Here is a 23227-nt window from a genome sequence, read left to right as displayed (position 1 = left end):
CACAGCTGGCCATGGAGACCAGCTTTATATGTGTCTACGAGGGCATCATTTTTCTCCAATTTGGATGTCTCTATGCTCCAAGGCTGACCCACTTGACGTCCAAGCCCAGAGACATCGTGAATTTGCCTCTTAGCTCCTGCCACTGAGCCTGGCTCAGAGCAGACGGTGGTACCAGCTGCCTTCAAGCAAAGCAGGTGCTTGGTGGGGCACTTCAGAGAACCTCTCATTGGATTCCCACAAAGGCTATGGGAGGAGATTTGGGAGCCCATGTTACAGATAAGCAAACAGAGGTTCAAAGAGGCTACAGCTCACAACACCGATAAGAAGTCTGACTCCAAAGCCACGAGCCATTTTGCTAATTGTTAAATTGGGCAAATATCCCAAAGCACTCTCAGCTGACCCTCCCTCCGGGGCACCTGGACTCCTAGGAGCCTGCTGGAAGAAGGGAAGAGATCTGAGAAGCTAAGTGTTCTTAGCTTCAGACTCATCATCGTGTCCGACTCTTCATCGCGTCCAATCCTTCACTATACAAACGGGAAAACTGAGGCCCAGGGAGGCCAGTGAATAACGGCAAGGTCACCCAGTGAGGAAATGACAAGTGACCAGACCCAGAATCTCCAACTGTCCATGTGGACAGCTTCTATCCCGAACACCCGGAGTACAATAATAACCTTGGTGGGCCAGCCAAGGGGTCAGGGCTGAGCCCTCTGCCCAGTAGTCAGCCTCCCATCACAGGACCTGGAAAATCTCAGATCCAAGTGCAGAGCAGGAGGTGGCTGTGGGAGGATGGACAGGGAAGCTGCTGGGATCCTCATGGCTTATCTCCACCCACCTCCCTCGATGAATCTACTGATGGCATCGTGTCCTTGAGGATGTCGGAGAGGAAGTACAGGGTTGGTTGTAAGGGGAGAGCATTCAGGGGACAAGGATTGGGGGACCTGAACCCCAGGAAAGCTGGAACTTCCTGGGCTTGACGTAGGCTCCCACTGTGTATCTTCCCAAGAAGCAGGAGGAGGTGAAGTCCCATGATCCTCCAGTCTCCACCTCCCAGCACTGGGATTATAGACACACAATGCACCTGTTTCTTTGTTTATATATGCTTGTTTGTTTTCGTGCAGGGTCTTTCAGGATCCCTGGCTGGCCTATGTAGACCAGGCTGGCCTTGAACCCACAGAGACCCGTCTGCCTCTGCCTCCTTAGCGCTGGGATTAAAGGCGTGCGCCACCCTGCCTGGTGGCTACCCCCGCTTTCTTTTTTTATGTTTTTTTTTTTTTTGGTTTTTCGAGACAGGGTTTCTCTGTGTAGCTTTGCGCCTTTCCTGGAACTCGCTTTGGAGACCAGGCTGGCCTCGAACTCACAGAGATCCGCCTGGCTCTGCCTCCCGAGTGCTGGGATTAAAGGCGTGCGCCACCACCGCCCGGCCATACCCCCGCTTTCTTAATGTGGGTTCTGGAGATTGAGCTCAGGTCCTCATGCGTGCACAGAACTTGCTGAAGTGAACTATCTCCTTGGCCCCGTTTCTTCCCCTTGTAAAAGAATGAATAAGATTCAAGCTGCAGGCTCCGTCTACAAGGTCAGAGTTAGAAGGGAAGCCAAGATATTTTGGCCTCTCATTTTGCAGATAACAAAACTGAGGCCAGAGAACGGGAAGGAAGGGCCCAAGGTCTGAAACCCAGGGTGTCGTGAAACCTGGGCATGGAAATTCCTCAGTCAGTACGTTAGCAGATTGGATGGTGACAGCTGGGGGGAATCACCACTCTATCAAACTAATCTATCTCCTTCAGCCCAGAATGCTCACCTGGCACCAGCCACCACAGCCCGCCCTTCAAAGCACACACATCACTCATTTTATAGCCAGAGGCTGGGTATGTTTTGAGATGTGACAAAGCTGCAATCAGGGCAGGGGTTATGTCGAGGGCTGGAAGCTAGGGAGGGCTGCGGAGGAGGTAGAAGGGAGGCAGGGGTGAATGGGATAGGTGGCTGTGGTTCTCTTGCCACTCAGCCACGAGCAGGAGGGATAACAGAAGGGACTGCCCGGGACCCTCGATGGCTAGAGAGAGGCCCCGCTGCATGACAGTCCAACTCCACCCCTCACCCCTCCTTCCTTATGGCTTGGTCAGGTCACGGTGGCTGGTGCTGCTGGCCACTGCTTGGCAGAGGGCCACCAAGACCAGTAGCTCTAGTCTTCTCCACCACAGAGAGCTAGTAAAGCCTTCAGGAAGTCTCCAGAGGTGTCACCCTGACAGGGCAAGAGAAAGCAGAGTGAGAAAGGAAGAATTCTGGTCCAAATTCCCCAGCCTCCTAGTGGCCATCAGCCTAGACATGACCCTCAGCATCTCAGTCACCAACCCAGTTGCTGTACCAAGGCCAGTGAGACCTCTCCAGACACACACCTGGTACCTCCAGGAATTGGCCCTTTAGAACCTGACCCAGCAGAGCTGCAAGGCACAGTGCCTCCTCTCCTTTTGGGAGAAACTTGGATCCCATCTGCCAGCCTAGCTCCTGTCCAACCAGCCCTGCCGCTTCCCACTGAAGGGCCTGAGGCCTCCATCTTGCCTCAGGAAGCCAGGCACATTCCTCAGCCCTTGGTACCCACTGTTCTACAGCCATCATCTGAGAGAGCCACCCTGCACCAAGGCCCGGGCCAGCAACAAAGCTGGTAAACACTACTTACTCTGATACACCACAAGGGTCTGTCTGTAGTCAGGCCAGGAAGCCAGACCCTCCCCAGTGGCATAGATCCCCATTTAGAAGGGACTTCTATTACTTATGATGTTTTTGGTTTTGGAGACAAGGTCTCATGTAGCCCAGGCTGGCCTCCAACTGACTATACAGTCAAGAATGACTTTGATCTATCGATACTTCCAGATTACAGGATACATGGCTACTTGGAAAATTCAGAGCTGGGAATATAGCTCATTTATAGTGTGCTCACTTAGGATGCATGAAGGCCTAGCTTCAATGCAGAGCACTATATCAAATAAATCAAAACTCTGAAAGGGGGGCTAGGAGTGCGGCCCGGTTAGTAGACTGCTTGTCTACCAAGCATGAAGCCCTGGGTTTGATCTCTAACACTGTATGAACCAGGTATGGTAGCGCACACCTGTAATCCTAGCAAATAGGAGGTGGAGGCAGGAGGATGGCAAGTTCAACATCAGCTTGGGTTACAAAGTGAATTTAAGGCCAGCCTGGGCAGTATAGTGACCCTGTCTCAAAATTAAAAATTTTTTTTTTTTTTTTTAAGAAAGGTTGGTGTTAATAGCTCAGTGGTCCAATGTATACTTAGCATGTGTTTCAGTCCCCACTACCAGTAAACAAAAAATAAATATTGAATTGTGTTCTTAAAAAAGATCAGTTTTGTGGTATGTAAGTTAAGCTTTAGTATGATTGACAATTAGTGCTGGTAATCTGTTACCACCTGACCAATCTGTAAACTATACTTTAATACAATTACAAGAGGTAAAAACCAGTGGCTGGAGAGATGGCTCAGCAGTTAAAAGCACTTGATGCTCTTGCAGAGGACCCAGGTTCGGTTCTCAGCACCCACATGGCAACTCACAACTCTGCAACTCCAGGGCCAGGGGACCTGTTACCTTCTTCTGAACTCTATTGGGCACCAGACTTACATGTAGGCAAACACACATACGCATAAAATAAAAGAAATATTTTCATAGCAAAAACGAGGCAGGTCTCCCTTTAGCAGTTCCCTGAATTACACGGTAATCCAAGAGCCCGCGGAGCAGCCCTTCCCTCACCTCAATGGTCTGGTGTAGAGACTTGTCATATTTCTCAATGAATTCCCTCCGAATGTTGAGCAGATCTATCTCACTCCGGGAGACCATCACCCTGGTGAGGGTCTTCTCATCTGTGCCAGCACCCTGGTGGGGTCAAGAAGAAGAGATACATGGGGCATGAGGGAGAGGCAGAGCTGGGTCAGCAGATGTCTGCCTGCCTGTTGCTTCTGCCCTCCCGAACCAGGTGGGTTATTCCATCACCATCTTCCACAGACAGACAGTACCAATCAAACTCCCTTGTGTCTTCCACAGACAGACAGTACCAATCAAACTTCCTTATGTTGAGGACTGGCCAGACAGAGAGGTGCAGAGGGCCTGTGTGGGCTGAGCAGGCCCTCCTAAAATTCACATCCTCCTGGAACCTCAGAATGTAACCTTGGGAACAGAGTCTTTGTGTTGTTGTGGTTTGGAGGATGCATCCTTCCCCAAATTCATGCACCGAAGGCTCGGTCCCCAGTGCAGTGTTCAGAGCTAGAGATTTGGGGAAGCGGATCTTCAGGTTTCTGACTTCCTCGACAGGTCAGTGCACTGATGTATATCCAATCTGGTGGCATTACTGGGAAGTGGGAAGGTGAAGTCAGTCCTGGGGGTGTTAGAGGATGGACTTTGTACCTAATCCCTTCCTCCCTCTCTGCTCCAGGCTACCAGGAAGTGAGCAGCTCTGCTCTCCCATGTGCTCCCTGCCATGACATTCTGTATCACCACAGGCTCAGAAGCAATGGACCAGAAGACCATGGGCTGAAGCCTCTGAAGTTCTGAGCCCAAACCCATTTTTTCATCCTTTAATTTGATTTTCCTCCCAGATATTATACCACTGAGATGGAAAGCTAAGGAACACACCATTGTCATGAGTTAAAATGAAGTCATGTTGGATTAGGACCCTAAACCCACGGGGTGGCAGCTAAGGGGAGCAGGGACACAGGCATACACATGAAGATGAAGGCAGAGGCTTGAGTGATACAGCCAAACCCAAGGCACACAAGAGGCTCCTGGCAGCCCCCAGGAGGCAGGGGAGGGATGGGAGGGATGGGAGAGGAAGGAACAGGCCTTACCAATGCCTCGATTTTAGAACCAGATTATGTTCTTGTCGTTAAGTTTGTGGAAACTCATTACAAAAGTCTTGGAAACTAACACAGGATCTGGAATATATGAGCACCAGGGCTCCCTCTCCTCTCCCTCCAGCTCTGCCACTCGTCGGGTATAAGACATGGGCCAAGTTTAACTGCCCTGTACTGTCTTTGTTCTTCTAGAAAATAAAGAGGGTTACCATGGGCCCATAGCACTGCATGGGGGTCAACTGTGGTCAGCGGTAGACACAAGGCTCAAGCTTTGACACAAAGTGAGTTCTCAAGCAGTTGGGCTGGATCATTCTTTGATATAGGGATCCATCTTGTGTACAACAGGGTATATTAATGTCCCTGGTCACTCCCACCAGATGCCAACAGCAATAGTCTTTTAAGTTTTGGCAACCAGAAATTTATCTGGATATTAAAAATATCCCTGGGTGGAGGGGTACAAAAATCACCCCGATTGAGAAAGACTATCCTTGGGCCAAAGGCAGATGCTGATAAATAGCCAAGTGGGGAAAACAGCAGCCTGAAGTCCTCATCTGGGGGATGGTGCACATCTGTGCCTGTTGGTTTGGGAAAGACGGTGCTCATGAACAGGTCAGATGCCATACCTTCATGGACTTGTACAGTTTGTCAGCAAAGAAGAGAGGCTTGTTCTTGACACTCTGAACTGTAGGGAAGAGGAGAGAGAAGCAGGGAATATGGTCAGAGGCTGTGTGCCGCTCAGACCCCGGGCAGGGCTTTTCTCTCTCTACTGCAACTAACGGACTGGGTCTGCAGGTCACTGCTAACCTGCCTTGCTCAGGGGTGTCACTTTAATCCCCTCCACGGTGCTACTCCCTTTTCTCGTCCCTATGTCCATCTCTCACTCTGTCATGTGCTGCATCTTTTTTACAGTGAAGATGTTTGAAGCTCACTGAGGTCAGCAGAATGCATAAATGGGATTTAAGCCCTAGGGGATGCTGGATGCAGGGCCACCAATTGAGTGCATTAAAAGCATGTGAGAAGATGGCTAAAAACTGAGTTTCTGGGTCTGGAGAGATAGCTCAGGGGTTAAGATCACTTATTGCTCTTCCAGAGGACCCAAGTTTTGTTCCTAGATCTTTCTTTGGGTCACTTACTACAGTCTATTAACTCCAATTCTAGGGACTATGACACCTTCTTCTGGATTTCACAGGCTACCACACAAATGTGGCACACACACACACACACACACACACACACACACACACACACACACACACCCCACCCCAAAACAAAAACAAAAAAAACCCAAAACCTAAAAACAACACGAGTTTTAGACTCCACTCTAGAAATTCAGATTCTAGAGATGTTCTGAGCAGGGGTGGTGTGTGTGTGTGTGTGTGTGTGTGTGTGTGTGTGTCTGTGTGTCTGTGTGTGTGTGTGTGTGTGTCTAATAACTTCTGTGTCACTTGAGGACTGAGTAGACGGCCGGTTTTCATGTCCTGTCACAGAGTGCAGAAGCTGAGACAGGTTCCCTGTTCTCCCGGGGACACACGGCAATCACGTGGCAGTTCCCACTTAGCTCCCCAGCTTCCAATCACTATGCTGTCCTACCTCTCTGGTGTTGCTGTAGGTGGTAAGGAGCTGTTGTAAGCAACACCTCCATTTATCTAATCTAAAACACTTTTCCTCCACATTTTAGAATTCCTGAAATTCAAGATGCATTTTGCAGTTGAGAGATTCTGAAAGCCTTCTATCGCCACCTGCTGGTACAATAAGGTAAGTACAGGATGCAATATTATGCTTAGTTCTGTATGGATCCATATTTACACAGCGAGAAATGAGACCCCAAAAGGCAAAGAGACCGTTTCAAAGTCAAGATCTTTGTGCTGTGAGGTGGCTCAGCAGGCTAATGGATTTGAAACCAAGCCTAAGGACCGGAGTTCAATCCCCAGGACCCACATAGTGGAGAGAACCAACTCTATAAAGTTGGTTCCTTTGACCTCCACACACATTCTATGGTACGCATAGACCTGTACATGCATTTATGTGTACACACACAGAATAAATAATAAAATGTAACGAGAAACTAAAAATCAAAAAGCCACAGGGTGGTGGCACACCCCTTTGATCCCAGCACTCAGGAGGCAGAGGCAGGTGGATCTCTGTGAGTTTGAGGCCGGTCTGGTCTACAGAGCAAGATCCAGGACAGGCACCAGAACTACACAGAGAAACCTTGTCTCAAAAAACCAAAGGGAAAAAATAAATAAATAAAAACGAAAAAGGTGGCAGCTCGGTGGCAGAATGTGGAATGAGAGAACATGCTTAAGGTGTGTCATGTGTACACATGCAGTGTGTGCCCTGTGAATGAAGGCATCTTGCACGCTATGTATACATGTCCTGTGAATCTCATGTGTGCATATACAGTGTGTCTTGTGTGTGATATATACATACACACACACACACACACACACACACACACACACACACACACACACACACTCCAATCCTGCAGAGCACTGCCCTTCTCTGCTCTCCTGGTCCTCTCCCTGGGATGTCCTTTTCTCACCCTGCCCCCAGAGCCTTGAAGATGTCCTCGGCTGTCCCCCACAATCACACCTTGGCAGGGGAGGTGATCTGAGACAGTGTTTAGTTCCCAGGATGATGCTAAGGTTACATTCCTCTAGGGAACCTGCCCACATTCTCAGCAACGCCCCAGCCCCTTCCCCTGGTGCCTGCCAATTACCGATGGCCACAAACGCATCCCTGACGTCCCCAGACATCTCCTTCTTGATGACGTGCTCTATGTCATAGTTGGTCATCTTGATGAACTCCTGGAAGACTGGCCAAGAGAAGTGAGGGAGAGGTGAACACCAGCTGGGCAGGGTCACCTGACCTACCTACCCCATGAATGCTCACAGTACACTCACAGTGTATGCTGTGCACTGGGTAAGGCTGAGGTGACAGGCAGGTTCTGGCCCCACGGCTGTCATAAGGCTGGGAGCCAACTAGGTCACACCAGCACCTCCAGATCTGGCCAACAGCCCCAGGGCTTGGCAGGTTCTGTTACCGAAGGCTGGTCTTCCTCTCTGGGTTCCCTCTTATTCCCCGACTCGCTTACTATATAATAACCAAAATGGCACCCAAGCAGCTCTGCATGCCCTGCACAGGCCGACTACTTAATGTTTATTGTAGGTTTGGTATCCTAGCAACCATGTGAGGTACATACAACTAAAACCCCAATTCGTAGATAAGGGGATCAAGGAACAGAGGCTCAGTCATCTGCTCAGCCACACAGCTGATAAGTGGGGGGCTGGAGTCAAGGCGAAGGAGCATGAGGCTCCCAGTATCTGAGTGTTGAAAAGGACTGAGCAGACACATTCGAGGCAGCAAAAGTCTCAGCGACAGGGGACTTCAGGATTGCCACTGCACACAGCTGCGGTGGCCTGTCCGGTGCCAACCTCACCCCTCTCTGCTTTGTCCCTGGTAAACATCACCAATGGACCATGACAGCACACCTCAGAATCCTTCATACTGCCTGTTTCTGAGGTGAAATGGGCTGCTTACTCCTTATCCTAGGTGTTCTTCCACTTGCTTCTGTAAGGTGGGGAAGGGAGTTGGCTGAGGACAGGCTCGGGCTCTGGAGTCCCCTAACACCGGAGTAAGGAGAGGGCTGGGAGGCTCAGGTCAGATTTGGGGCTCCCACTGCCACACTGGAAGGGGTGGGGGTTCTGCAGGCTCACCTCTGCGGAGGTGGGGATAGCTACGGGTGCACAGGACCGTCATGAAGCGAGTCTCCAAGGAAGTTTTGTCTCCGCTGGGAGTGTCCGCTATTTCCTGCAGAGCCCAGTTGGGGCAAGGGTTAACACGAGAAAACCGTGGTTAGTTTGACTGTCTCTGCTGAGGCTCAAAGCAGGCAGGGTGGGGTTAGACCAGCTATCCAAGGGGGTTGAGGTTGGTCCCTTCTCTTCTCAACTCTGGAGCATAGTGGTCATTCCATCTCCCTTTGAAGTCCTCAGGACCCAGAGATGGGACTGGAGCTGGGTATAGGGACTTGGTACTTCTCCCCAGTCACCAGAGAATCCCTCTGGGGAGCATGGACATGTGTGTGAAGGAGCAAAAATGTTGTAGCCAGACTCCCCCAGTTGGGGTCAAGGGCAAATACATTTTATTCTACCATATAAAAGTTTCCACAGTTCCCTAGCTAGCTCACCTCTGATCCCATTTAGATTCTCTTTTAAAAACCCACTTTGGGTTTAAAAAAGAAAATTATAATGAATCAATTTAAAGGCAACAACCAGAGCTGGTGATTATACAGCATAAATCAAGCCAGAGATGAATGGCTAAAGCATGGGAAACACTTGCTTTGCTCCCGCCCCCCGTTTTTTTTGAGACAGGATCTCGTGTAGTCCAGGCTAGCCTCAGACTCTCTAAGAAGCTGAGGATGACTTTAAACTCCTGATCCTCCTGCCTCCACTTGCCACGTGTTGGGATTATAATCATGCACTATCACACTGGGTCCTTTTAAAACCGAGTCCTTGAAAGGCCCGGAAGGGGAGAGAGAGAAGCTGTGAGGGAAAGGCCCCACTCGCTGCCCAATCCTGCCCCACTCAGCCCAGCCCAAGCACAGCAAGACTTGACTCAGATGCTGGTACCTCCCCGTGAAGAACAGAACACTCACCAAGATCTCAGCAGCAACCTGAGAGCGGGGAGGAGAGAGAGGAGGGAGAGAGGGGAGGCAAGAGTCAGAGGCCAAAGGGAGCGGCCGGAGGACCCTGGAGCCCCAAGGCCTGGCTCAGAGTGGCAGAGGTCCCAAGAGACCCCAGGGTCACAGTGAAGGACTGTGGGGGACACATCCTTTCTCTAATCTCTGGACTAGAACTCAAAGCGGAAGACTATCAGACTCTGTCACCTTAGCCCCTCAGGTCCCAGACAGAAAGGCAGGGCAGCTGAGGTCTGGGAGTCACAGGCACGTGGCATAGGTGGGCACTACACCTTAGGAGCATTGTCCTTAAGAAGAATGGCCTGTGGAGTGAACACTGTGGACAGGACTTTTGTGAGCCGGGATGCTCTGACCCAGAATGTCTGGGAATAAATGCAGCTGGTCTCCATGTACCTGAACTGTCACCTTAGTCCTTCCCCAGCATCCTGCCAACCTTCGTATTCTCCTGCATAGACCGAGATCCCAGGCCTTATTTATTTAGTTTTGAGACAGGGTCTCACTATGTAGCCCTGGCTGGCCTGGAACCCACCATGTAGACCAGGCTGGACTGGAACTCATAGAAATCCACCTGCCTCTGCCTCCTGAGTGCTGGGATTGCAGGTATGCACCACTACACCTGGCTTCTTTTCTTCTCTTTGGAGACAAGGGCTCACCAAATAGCAGCCCAGGTAGGCCTTAACTACACAGTCATCCTCCTGCCTCTGCCTTCTGAGTTATGGGATTACAGAAGATGATACCATGTTCAAGGTCCCATGAAGCTTTAAAAAAAAATTAAGGTGGTTGGAAAGAAGGTTCAGTGGATAAGAGCAGGTCCTGCTCTAGCAAAGGACTTGAGTTTGGTTCTCAGCACCCATGGCAGATGGTTCACAATTGCCCATAACCTCAGCTCCAGAGGAGGAGCTGCCCTCTTCTGGCCTCTGCAGGCACTGCACTTATGTACACATAGAAACATACACACATTTTTTTTTTCTTTTTTTAAAAAAGGTTAAGACTGGGAAAGGGGAGGAGCTCAGATAGAGTAAGGCCCTGGGTTTGAACCCCAGCACCATAAAAACAAGACTTCTCTGTATGATTTACGTAAGTCCATATGTGCATATGCATTGTATATACTAGTGCTTCTTTTATCTAGATGAAAAATAATACTCATATTCACCAGGCAGTACATGCATGAATAATGTGGCTCTCAATTAGGCCAGAGTTAGGTGGCTCCTTTACCCACCCCGGAATTTTACCATCATATTCCCCACTGTAGAAATATTTTATTTCACTTAGATTTAAATGTTAAGCCACGATGATCCCGTTTAGAAGGCTTATGGGCTACTCCGGGCTTTTGATACTTTCAATCACCTAGCTGAATCATGGGGGAGCATTGTGCCGGGTGAAGTAAGCCAGCTACAAGCAGACAAGCCCCTAAAGTGATGCTTGCAGAGGATCAAGTCCAGAGATGGAAAGCAGGCTGCTGTGGGTTAGAGGGAGGGGAAGTGAGGAGCCACTGGCTCATGGGCTCAGAGTGTCAGTTTTGTTAAGAGTTCAAAGGGGCGGGGTAATAGCCATGGCTGTGCAGTGTGAATGGATTGGATGCCACTGAAGAATGATTAACTCGGGCCGGACCCGAGATGTCTCAGCTGGTCAAAGCACTTGCCATGAAAACCTGCTGAGTGTGATCCCCGGAACTCATGCAGTGGTGCACATCTGTAATCCCAACACTCACAGGGAGAGCCAGAGAAAGCTTGGAGGGCCAGTAGCAGTGCTGAGGCAGGAGAGACTCTGCCTTGATAAGGTGGAAGGAGAGAACTGACCCCTGAACCCGCCCTCTGACACCCCCATGTATCACTCCCCTCCCTCTTCTTTCTTTCAATAGGGCCTTTGATAGTCCTGGAACTCACTCTGCAAAAACAGGTTGGCGCTGAACTTGCAGGGAGCCTCCTGCCTGTGCTGGGATTACAGGGGAGGTTTACTCTGCCTGCTTATTTTAACTGCCACAAGCAGGAAACTATTTATATATACAAAAACAAAGCCCAATTTGAATAGCTATATTAAGTGATGGCTACGGGCGCGGGAGTACGATTTTTTTCCCTTTAGCTATATTTTTTAAATTTTTTGAAAGCATACATATTACTTATGAGACAAAAACTTGTTAGTTGTCAGAAACAGATTGTACCAGGATCTGCTCCTTATTCATGGAGAAGCTACCGAGCCTCTGTCAGGGCTATGGTTCAAAGGGTCCCTCCACTGCCTCCACCCTGGTTCTCTCTCTCCCCTTCCCTTGCAAAGCAGTTGCTGGGCCAGGACCACCACTGACCCATTAGCATCCACGGCAGACCAGGCACCAGGCACCAGCATTACCTAGAGATAACGTCAGGGTACAGGGTGGACGCTGGTGAAACCTAATATCCAAAGCCTCCTGCTATACCCAGAGGCTGCCCATGAATACTAAATAAACACCTGATGGATGTGTGTGTGTGTGTGTGTGTGTGTGTGTGTGTGTGTGTGTGTGCGCGTGCGTGCAATGTGGGCTCAGTAAACGACGGTGGGGTTACCCCATGGCTAGCTCCTATGAACATCTGTACTTGAATATAATTGAAAACACCCTGTTGACTGGGACCCTGGAGCTTCTGACATTGTATTTCAGAAAAGAATTGGGCAACTGGACCACAGTTTCTTGAGCAAGGAGCTGAGTACTGAAGATAATGGTACTGGGTCCTGGAGGGTATTGTATAAGCCAGACTGGAGATAGTTGGACCTGAGTGCCAATCAAACTGAAGCCATTCAGAAACTGTCCCTGTGGGCAGGTTAAGGCTGCTTTTCTCCCCAGGAGAAACATGGTACACAGAAGGGCGTTAAAGGACTCACCTTCCAAACTGTAAGGAGGGTTTGGGGGCTGTTGGGGTTTTGTTCTTTTGGAGACAGGGCCTCGGGGAGCTGAGGCTAGGCTCCTGCTCTTCCTGCCTCAGCCTCCACACCCCCTAGTGCAGGGGTGTGCCTAACTTTGCAATTTCAGTTTCATCAGGCTACCGTAGGGATGGCTGAGCTGCCACTGGTGTCTCAGCCCCTGTCTGCTGGTGAAGCTGGGACTCTGGGTTTGTTAACACTCCTTCTAGTGACCAGCTGTAACCCCAGGATGCTAGCGTTACGGTTGGTGGCATCTATGCCCATCTCCAGCAGGGGGCAGCTCTTGCAGCAGGTGGGGATGGAACAGATGGAGACCTGGCTCAGGTCCACGGGGACAGTAGTGAGGACCTCAGTGGGGGCTGCGCAGCCACAGTGCTCCTCAGGGGAAATGACACGGGGTTGCCCAGCCTCTAAGCACAGCTTCAGAGAAGCCTGAGAAGCAGAGCATCCAGGACTCTGGTGACCTCTCCCCTGCCACTATTTGGCGGTATCCAGTCATCACTGGACACAGGGTACCTGGGATCCATCATCGGTGAGTGGCAGCAGCACCAGCCTTCAGGAGCTTGCTACACTTTGCCAAGTCACTTGTGTTGACTTTGGTCTCATTTTTCAGATAGGAAACCCAGACATGTGGTTCTCAGGCCTCTTGCCCAGCAGGATTCCAAACCCCTTCCTTCTGGGTCAGCTCTCCTGGGCCAGATTTGCTTGTGTGATTTGAGAAATCAGTCACCCTCTTGGACTTGCATTTCCCACTGCAGGCTGAGAGGTTTGAACCTGGGTGACCTATGATTGCCTTACAGTTCTGAGGGGCCCACTATCCACATGGGAAGTGCCAGGAAGCAAGCTCCACCCTCTAAGTCCACTCTGAAAACTCTCAAGCATTTGCTTTGCTTCTACAAGTGGGGGTAAAGGGACATCTGTCGGTGGAACCAGCCATGTCCCAGCCAGGAGCCTGCCCCACCTACAGCCATTGCCTGCCAGGGACCCGCCAGCTGTCCAGTGGAGATGGGCGGGAGTCTCACCTGAGCATCTTCCCGGGCCTGGTCTCGGTTTTCTCCTCCTTCCTCGCGATTCCCCTGTCACACACAGGACCATCGAGAAGTCAGTCCCCAAACATTCCCCACTTGCACCCTTCGGTCACCTGTGGGTCTTGCTCAGTCACCTCCCGGTACCCCCTTTCATCTTTTGCAACACCAAAACAATTCCAGGGTAGGCCATGTGGCATGGCCCCTGGGTTATAGGATCACAGGACAGAGTCACCCATGTGGCTTTGGCTACACAAAAGAGACCCAAAAAGTCACAATACCAACCATCAAAAAGGAATTTTCACAGGGTGGTAGTGGCGCACGCCTTTAATCCCAGCACTCGGGAGGTAGAGGCAGGTGCATCTCTGTGAGTTCTAGGCTAACTTGGTCTACAGACTGAGTTCCAGAACAGCCAAGCTACACAGAGAAACACTGTCTTGAAAAACAAAACAAAACAACAAAAAAGGGGAACACAGAGGTTTGAGGTGGAACCCCCAGGAGGCAAGGGGGTGAGTAGCGGGGCAGGCTCTCTTGTAGTCTGTGGACCTCAGAACTATGAATTCACTCACCGTGGCCAGAGAAATGAGGATTCTTCTGAAGTGGCCAGATGTGTCTGAGCTCAGGGCGTCCTCCAGGGACTTGTGATAATCTGAGATAGGAAGGAAGGTGTGAGCAGCTGCAGGCGGGAGGCTTGGAGAGTGAGAGTCACACCCGAGCCAGGGCCATGTCGGCAGGAGAGCGGGGATGCAGGAGTGTGCAGTCAGTTCCCAAGGGCCTCCAGCTATCTTCCTGCTGATTTCAGGAGGCAGCTGGTACTGGTGCCTGCCCCTCCACACTCCTGCACCAGCTCCCCACCTCTCCCATTCATTATCCATTCATTTTGGTGCATTGTTAGGAATTGAACCCAGGACCTTGTGCATGCTAGGCAGGGATCTAGAGCTATACCCCCAGGCCTCAACACCTTCCAGTGGAACCTCCCTGCCTTCCTTCACTCTCTACCATCCCTCCTACCCAGCAGCCACTGAACCCCAAAGTATATCCGGGACCTTCGTGCCTCCCTTCCCCTACTTAAAATGACTATTTTCTCAAAGCTCTGCAGGAAGAAAGCTGTTCGAGGTCTGACCAGAAGCCACAGTGTTTCAGAATGACAATCCAGGGCCGCTTGATTAAAGCTTAAGGATTTCCAGACTATAGCAGTGCAGGGTATAATGAGGCAGGGAGACCCTTCGGAGGGCGGGTCTCTGTGCAACTGCTCAGGCCCCATCCCCATGAAGCCATCCTCCCCGTCCCCAGCAGGCCAAATGCTCGCTCTGCTCCCCAAATTCTATGCAAATTGTCTTCTACCACCAGGACTCTGTTCTCTTGGGGGCAGCCGACTCTCCCTAGATGCGGAGCTGGGTACACTAAGAGGTTTGTTAAAGCCCCAGAGAAGGGCCGGGGAGAGAGCCCAGCCAGTAAGGGGCTTGCCACAGGAGCACGAGGACCTGAGCTGGATCCTCAGACCCACACGGCAAAAACCAAACCAAACAGGCCTGGCAGTGCCTACTTGTCATCCTACAGCTGGTGAGGGGAAGAATGGAAGATCACGGAGGCTCCTTGGCCATCAGCCTTGCCAAACCGGCAACCCTTAGACCAGGAAGAGATCCTGTCTCCAAAAGCAAAGTGAGGCCAATGAAGTCAGTCCCCAAACATTCCCCACATGCACCCTTCAGTCACCTGTGGGTCTTGCTCAATCACCTCCCGGCAACAGGTAAGGGTGCTTACTGCCAAGCCTGATGACCGAAGTTCAATACTTGCAACCCACAGAGTAGAAAGAGGGAATTGACGCCCACAAGTTGTCCTTTGATCTACACATGCATGTGCGCTCTCTCTCGCTCTCTCTCTCTCTCTCTCTCACACACACACACACACACACACACACACACAAATTATAAAACTAAAACTAAGGTGGATGGTACCTGAGATTGAACCCTGGTCTCCATCCACACACATACATATCCCTGCACACACACACACATACACAGCGTCACGGAGGTGGTAGGTCAGAGCTGTGGGCTGATACCGACAGGTGGGGGACCCCCTGTTTCCCAGCAGCACTGGGCCAGCCCCCCCCACTCACCCTCCTTGTAGGCCTCGTTGATGGCCCGGATTTCGGCATTGGTCCGAGTAGCCAGGATTTCGATGAGAGCCTTCTCATCTGTACCAGCTCCCTAGGAAGTCCAGACAAAGGTCATGTCCGCTGCAGGTCTGACCCTGACTACCAGTACCTCCCCATCCCACCCTCTAGTTCTTGCCCCCGTACCTCCATAGCTTTCTTCAGCTGCTTAGCATCATAATGGGCTGGCGGCATCATGAGCCCCAGGATCAGCCTTGCCAGGTCTCCGGAGATCTCGGACTTCAGGTCAGCCATTAAATCCTGCAAGGACAGACCCAAGGTCACACCGGTCTCAGATCCACACAAAATTGCCACCATCTCTGACTGTGTCCCCACCAAGCCATCTCACACACGTTACCACTCACTGATCACAAAGAATTGGGAACAGAGTGACCCAAGACTAGAACATTCCAAGATGCCACAACCAGGTGGGAGGTCTCATTACCATGAAGCCCTCTGGTACCTAACTGTCCAGAGCTGGCAGTGACAGGCTGAGCTTCACTGGGGAGGTGTAATGATGTGAGACCCAGACTAGGGAGGAAGGACCCTTACCCGGCCAAAGTGAGATTTGAAGGTCTGCCGGATCGTCTGCCTCTGGGCGTTGCTACGGTGTGTGACGATGTCGATGATGGTGGCCTCATCAGTTCCTGGGTCACCAAAGCCACATGTCTCAGAGGAGGTTCTGTGGCTCAGCTTCCCCATCATCCCCCCACTGATAGTTCCCATCAATCTTTGTCAGGGTAAAGGCCTGGGTTGGTGGCCATATGCTCCTGGCCCCTGTGGGCTCGTGGCCTCTGTGGGCTCCTTGTCCCATGCTCCTTGCTTTCTTCTGACATGCCACTGGATGAGATAAAACTATAACCAGGAGGGTGGCGGGCACTGGGTGATGAGCACCTGGTTGGCAGTTGGGGTGGCAAGCAATGGGTTGGGTATCAGAGCCTCTGAGTTCTAACCTTGGCTCTGGCAATGGCTGCCTACCTTGGGGAGGTCCCTTTCTCTTTCTGGGACTCATTTTCCACATCTCTAACATGAATAGGATCGAGTAACCACTAAAGGACCCTTCCAAGCCTGTAATCTCAGCACCATTAGTGACTGTATTTCCTTTGTTTTCAGTTCCCTGACAGTGACTCCCAGGGAGTCCCTCTAAGCATAGCAGGTTGGCTGAAGGCATTGAGGTACTGCCTCCTGCCTGTCACACGAGTGCCACCAACCTCAGGTCTGACACAGGGATCTCATTTTCAGAGCATTTCCCCCGCCCTCCCCCTGTAGTCTCATAGTCATAGAGATGCTAGGTAGGCATTACTCTCAGGAGAAGAATTCACTGAGACCCAGGAGGTGCAAGACCCCTTGGGAGTTGCTGCTGGGCGTATGAGAGGAGGAAAGACAACAGAAACCAACCCCCCATTCTCCTTCCCAGCAAGGGCTTTCCAAGCACAGGCCCAGCTGGGTGCAGGCGGCTGACCAGTCATGCCGTGGCTTTCCCCACGGTCAGCCAATGCAGCCTGGAGGGGCCAACAATTGGGGTGCTGTCACCCCAGCACTGGGGCTCTGGGTTCTTAGGTCAATGGACCTCATTTTACCCACTGGGAAAGTGAGACCCAGAGCTGTTTAAGGACTTATCCAGAGTCCGACAAAGTCAACACCTGAAGCTTGAGTACTTTCTTCTACACCAAGCTCCTGCTCAGAAGCTGGGGGTCAGACACTTAGGTGTCCAGGAAAGACTCCGATGAAGTTCATTCCAAACCCTCTCCTATCTTTCCTTCCCACTGAGGTGGAGGAAGCCCCCACAGACTCCTCCTCATCCTGCAGAGCCTGGCTGGAGGCTTCATCCCTCCCCTTGTCTAGTCCCTTACTGCTGAACCTGCCGGACTGCTGCCTAGGGGCCCTCTCTGGTCCTTGTCACCTTACCGATTCCCTTCATGGCTTTCCGCAGGGCCTTGGCATCAGCATCGGGGTTGAAATCATTGGCTGCACACACGGTACCCCTCAGCTGTGAGAAGAAGAACGAGGTTCAGCACGTGTTTGGAGGCCCCCGGGGAACCAGGTCCAGAGAGGAGCATGCAGAGTGGCAAGGGCTTGCCAGGCTGAGTCCCAAGCCAAGCAGCCTGGGGGAGGAGGCACAGCACACAAAGCCACTCAGGGCTGAGAGAGCACAGTCTCAGGCCTGGGGACAGCTGAGTGCTGGAGAGGGAAGGGGCAGCTCCTGCAATTGGACTCGGCTCAGTCCCAGCTCCGGAGACTGAACGTTCCCCCGGGGCCCCTCAGCATCCCACCCACCCTGCCCCGGTGCCCTGATGCCAAGTGTAGCCACAGCTCCCTGGTAAGGAGGCCAAAAGACTCAGAAGCAGAATTGTTTGCAAATTTTAGTCATTACCCAATGACGTTCATGTTGCTTCCCCTATTTGCTATGTCTTAATATTTCTTTTTTAATTTTGCTTAAGTGGTTTATGGGTTTTACTGTTTTTTTATTTTGTGTAGAGACAGTGTCTCACTATGTAGCTTTGCCTGGTCTAGAGCTCCCTAAAGAGCCCAGGATGGCCTCAGACTCAGAGAGCTGCCTGCCTCTGCCGCTCTGAATGCTGGAATTAGAGTGGGCACCATCACACCTGATCTTTGCTTAAGCAGCTTTATTTAGAATAATTTGGGGGCGGGGTGCTTGACATACCCAAGCAACATCTCAGCCCGGACAGATCCATCTTCAAATACATTTAAATAGACCAGGCTGATCTTGAACCTACAGAGATCTGTCTCTGCCTTCTGAGTACTGGGTTTAAAGGCATGCACCACCATGCCTAAACTTTTGTATATACTTTTTATATCCTCTTGTGCTAACGAGTGCCTGACACATAACAGACACTTAAAAAAATACTTAACAAATTAATAAATAGGTGAAAAAATATTTTTCAATGGTAGCAATGAAACTGAAAGCCTCGTGCTTGCTAGGCAAACACTACTGAGCAATATCCCCAGTTTTGAGATAAAAATAATTTTATACTTTATATACTATCACAAACTAGAAAGAATGTATCCTATGTCATTAACAGATGATAACCCATAAAAATAAATGTAATGCCTGCCCCCACTCAGGTTAAAGGTCACCAAATTTAAGACGCTCTTGCTTGCCAAGACCACGGGACTTTAGGCCAGCTCCCTTGGCTCTCTGTGTAAAAGGGCAGCCACCCTGTACGCCACCAGTGTGGCACCAAGCCGATTTCTCTTTACTTATCAGAAAGGCTGGTGGAACTGAAAAGGAGTAGGCTCTCTTTGAGAGGTTGGGTGTTACTTAATGCCTTGGGAGGCACCTCCATCTGCCAGGCCAAGCTCATTCCTCATATGACCTGAGATCTCCTGCAGTGCTAGCGTTTGCCTTCAAATTTAGGGGAGAGTAGAACATCAGAGTTCAAGGGCCTTTAGGCCACCAGGACCGCCATGTAGAAGCCCCTCGTTTGAAAGGTTCAGGCATAGAGGCCACGAGGAGGGTGAGGACCCGACAGTGTCTAGATTGGTTTGCCAGGAGCCTCTGTGAAATCTTTCATCCTGTCCTTCGTGGACTCCCAGGTGTGAGGGTGCTCAGGAGTACATCCCTGACCCCTGTAGTAATCTACCCAGGAGCACCCTCTGCTTTTCTGGGGGCAGCCAGTATGCAGAGCCCAGCTGCCAGGTCCAGGATGCAGAGGCCCCCAAGGAACCAACCTAGTCAGTCTCACTGGAGGAAGCCCTGTTAGTAGAGAGCAGGCAGAACACTTCCCGGGCTGTTAGAACCAAGGCAAGGACCTGGAAGCTTCAGAAGTAAGACGCCTCAGCTCAGGTTGGCCACCAGGGGGCAGCCGAGGGCCAACCAGCTCAGCGGGAAAGGTGCAAGCAGAAGAGGAAGGCAGTGATGAAGAGGCCAAGCAGGAAGTGGGGAGGGTCTGACCTCGACTCGGGCCACTGCACTAAGTTCCCACATCTGATAGGCCACCTGTGCTGCCTCCGGGAAGAACTGGCCAGCCGCACTGGAATGGAGGGGTTCGGGAGAGGATGGGAGGGAATGTCATCAGGGGCGACACCCCACGCTTCTAGCACACTCTTATGCCCAACGCGCACACACAGTCAACACACACACAAGTACAACCAACACAAGGTGAGGCACTCACACACATTCTAGCCCAAGGACACACAGGAACACTTGGTGAAACCACAAATGTACACCCCAACACATGTATCCTAACACACACACACACACCCCTAACACCAACGCAGACCTCTGGCTTTATTTCTTCTCCAGCCTGAGCTCATCAGAGGACCCTCTAGTCCAGAGACTCTCCAGCCTCTCTTGAGCTCCCTCTAACCTATGCAGTGGGGCTTTCCTCAGCAGTCTTGGTGGTCCCAGGCCCAGGTAGGACAGTCCCTCAATCTCATCTTTCTTCCTTATAGTCCTCTGGTGACTTCTGTCCAAATCCCCTCTCAAATAAGCCAAGGGACCGATATGGCTGTATCATTCCCATATCTCTTTTTGCAAGGCACCTGGACATGTGAGGGGCCAGTGTATGTGGCACGGGACTTGCAGCCTTGTGGCCTGAATGGAATCAACAGGAAGCTTTCGTGTCCCTTCCTGAACTGGCCATTGAACCCTGGAGAAGGCAGTCAAAGCACCCACAATTCCCTTGGTATAAATATCGTCATGTCATGACGCAGTCACCTAGTTTAATATTCCAGGAAGGGCCCTTCAGCCCGCCTGCCACCTCCCCTCTTTCCCCAGCTCTCCACAGAATGCATTGGCAATTACAGGAAGAAGCCAGGCCAGTCCTCATCACCAGGCCTTCTGAGAGGCGGCTTCTCAAGGCACTCTCCTCCTGGCTCCTCCTCCTTTCACTTTTTGAGACAAGGTCTCACTGTGCAATCCTGACTGGCCTGGAATTTGCTACATAGACCAGGCTGGACTCAGAGAAATCTGTCTACCTCTAGCATGTGCCACCATGCCCAGCTTAAATCCCCTGAATTCTAATCCCTGGTCCAGATGGCAGACTGACTTCCAAGTTCACCCAGCAGAGAGTTCCACGTACAGTAGACCACACTTGTGCAGACACTCAGACCCCAAGACAGCAGAGATTGGAATGCCGAAGGCCACTTCCCCCCTCGTTTGGCATTCCAGCCTCAGAGGAGACCCAGGCTCATGCAATCGACCCATCCATGGGGGACGGTCCCCAGAAGGGTCAGGCCATCCTTCCGTCCTGGGGTCCGGGACCCACTTACTCATCATCTCCTCCACACAGCTTGAGTAGAGCCTTCTTGTATTCACCAGAGGTATCATTCTGGGGAGAGAGGAAAGGTGACCTCAAACACAGCCCTGGCTCTTCTTGGACAAGAAGAGGGGGCGGAGCAGAACACTCACACCAGCCCTGCCTCTCCTCCTGCCTGCAGTGGCCGAAGCCACCGAACAGTGCAGTGCCGGTCACTATCCAGCCACCAGCTCTCTGGGAAAGACAGGAAGGAGCAAGTCTCTGGAGTATGCCATTTGCCACATTTCCTGAGGTATGAATACTTCCGGTAATAACAACTCACTGACCTGTTGACTTCACTAATCATGGAATTCTGAGATACTTGCTGTCCTCCCATGGCCCTGGCATTCCACTGTCCCTGGCGCATCACATCCAAGGGAAACATTTCAAGGAGGTACAGTTCCATGAACAAACCCATGGGAAAATGCTCCAAGTCAAGCAAATACGATGATGTGGATGACTTAGTCCTTGAGCCTTTGGAATGGACCTCAAAATATTAACGGCTATGAGAAGTTCTAGGGTAGAGACCCTGTGCAACAGCATCTTTGCTTATTCTGGACGTTTCCAGACTTTTTCCCCCATGGAATGTCCAGGGCATGACACCCATAAAAATCCTCTTTAGACACCATTTACGAGTACAAATTGGATCTTTTCCCCTGCCGGCCTATAAAACTACTACGTCTGATGATCTCTTGGCAAGGCCTCATGGGATGGCCAGTCCTGAGATAGTACTAATTACCCAGCGGGCTCTAGGGTTCTCTAATTAATGCTCACTTGTGTTCTTCAGTGAACTTCTCTGCAGAGACTGTGGACACGCAATGCCCTTGGGACAGCATCCTGGTCCTTAAATCTATTTGCAAGCCCTGCAGGATCCAGTCATGCCTTACTTTTTAAAGTTTTATTTATTTTTACTTATATGTATAAGTGTTTGCCTGCATGTATGCATGTGCACCACATGTGCCTGCAGAGGCCAGAAGAGGGCATTAGATCCCCTAGAACTAAAATTATAGATAGTTGTGACCCCTCAGGTGGGTGCTGGGAACTGAACCTGGCTGCAGGAACAGCCAGTGCTCTTAATAGCCCAGTCATCTCTCTAACCTCCACGCCTTCCTTTCAAGTTGTTCCTGCTACCAGCTCCCCTGGGGCTTCAACTTCCTCGAAAATGCCCTAAAGCAAGAGCTCTTGGAAAGCTCAAGACCTCCATGCTCCTGTGTAAAGGTTCCCAAGACCTTGGTGGTGGTGGGAACTCTCTGCTCCCCTCCTCACCCGCAAAGCCCGCTCACCTTGATCATGCTGTACAGCGACTTCTCATACTTGGTCCGGAAGATCTCCCGAATGTCAAGCATGTCCAGCTCGCTCCTGGAGACCATGATGCGGATCAGGGTGTTGTCTCGAGTTCCCAGGCCCTGGAGGACATGAGGGCATGAGGGACAGTGCTCACGGGGAATGTCTGGCCAAACACTCTGCACTTTTGGAGTAGCCGAGAAGGGCTGGGACAGCACATGCTCCTGGATCTCTCATAGCAAATGTTCATTTACTCTAATGTGCCAAGGAAATGTCACAGGTTTCTGTGTCATATGAGAGAAAGATTGGGAAATGCTGTCCTTCGGAACATGCCTAGAGGGAAACCAGCTGCCTGGTCACAATGATCAGCATTATGAATGTGGAGAAATTACTGACACATGCCGAAGTGTTTTCTTTTTCTTTTCTTTTTTTTTTTTTTTTTTGAGACCGGGTTTCTCTGTGTAGCTTTGCGCCTCTCCTGGAACTCACTTGGTAGCCCAGGCTGGCCTCGAACTCTCAGAGATCCGCCTGCCTCTGCCTCCCGAGTGCTGGGATTAAAGGCGTGCGCCACCACTGCCCGACTTTTTTCTTTTCTTTTTTTTAAAAAATATTTTTTTATTTATTCTATTAACAGTGTTCTGCCTGCATTGCCTGCCCACCAGAAGAGGGCACTAGGCCTTATTTTAGATAGTTGTGAGCCACCATATGGTTGCTGGGAATTGAACTCAGGACCTCTAGAAGAGCAGCCAGTGCTCTTAACCATTGAGCCACCTCTCCAGCCCCACCAAAGTGTTTTCTAAAATGGTCTGATATATGTAGGAATATTCTGATTTGTTACTTATTTTTATAGTTTAAAACTTTTCAAAGATTTATTTTGATTTTTATCTATGTATCTATTTGTATATATGCCATATTCGTGTAGGTGACTGAAGAGGAAAGGGCATGAGATCAGGTTAGAGTTACAGGCGGTTGTGAACTGTTTGATATAGGCTCTAGGAACTGAACTCAGGTCCTCTGGGAGAGCAGGAAGTGCCCCTAACCCCTATGCCTTATCTCCAA

General features: G+C 50.9%; 1 protein-coding gene across 3 annotated transcripts in view; it reads right to left on the bottom strand.

Annotated features, from left to right (window-relative positions):
* Window positions 1–1843: 1843 nt before the first annotated feature.
* The window catches only part of Anxa6 (annexin A6), a 50787-nt gene continuing 29403 nt past the window's right edge, over window positions 1844–23227 (bottom strand). For 2 of the 3 annotated variants that reach the window (XM_052757686.1, XM_052757687.1), the window contains exons 12-26: window positions 22168–22290; window positions 20859–20917; window positions 19540–19618; window positions 17532–17613; window positions 16176–16270; window positions 15771–15884; window positions 15588–15678; window positions 14038–14117; window positions 13466–13519; window positions 9510–9527; window positions 8572–8665; window positions 7575–7670; window positions 5476–5534; window positions 3756–3878; window positions 1844–2239 (exon numbers count right to left, since the gene is read on the bottom strand). In XM_052757686.1, the coding sequence (XP_052613646.1) occupies window positions 2180–2239; window positions 3756–3878; window positions 5476–5534; window positions 7575–7670; window positions 8572–8665; window positions 9510–9527; window positions 13466–13519; window positions 14038–14117; window positions 15588–15678; window positions 15771–15884; window positions 16176–16270; window positions 17532–17613; window positions 19540–19618; window positions 20859–20917; window positions 22168–22290 (1227 nt within the window). In that variant the 3' untranslated portion in view covers window positions 1844–2179. The remainder of the gene's footprint in view (window positions 2240–3755; window positions 3879–5475; window positions 5535–7574; window positions 7671–8571; window positions 8666–9509; window positions 9528–13465; window positions 13520–14037; window positions 14118–15587; window positions 15679–15770; window positions 15885–16175; window positions 16271–17531; window positions 17614–19539; window positions 19619–20858; window positions 20918–22167; window positions 22291–23227) is intronic. The other variant, XM_052757688.1, reaches the window with a different exon arrangement.

The sequence above is a fragment of the Peromyscus californicus genome, unplaced genomic scaffold (genome assembly GCF_007827085.1).
Source record: "Peromyscus californicus insignis strain IS unplaced genomic scaffold, ASM782708v3 Scaffold_3__1_contigs__length_106647218, whole genome shotgun sequence".
NCBI lineage: Eukaryota > Metazoa > Chordata > Mammalia > Rodentia > Cricetidae > Peromyscus > Peromyscus californicus.
This window is presented reverse-complemented; position numbering and strand designations above follow the sequence as displayed.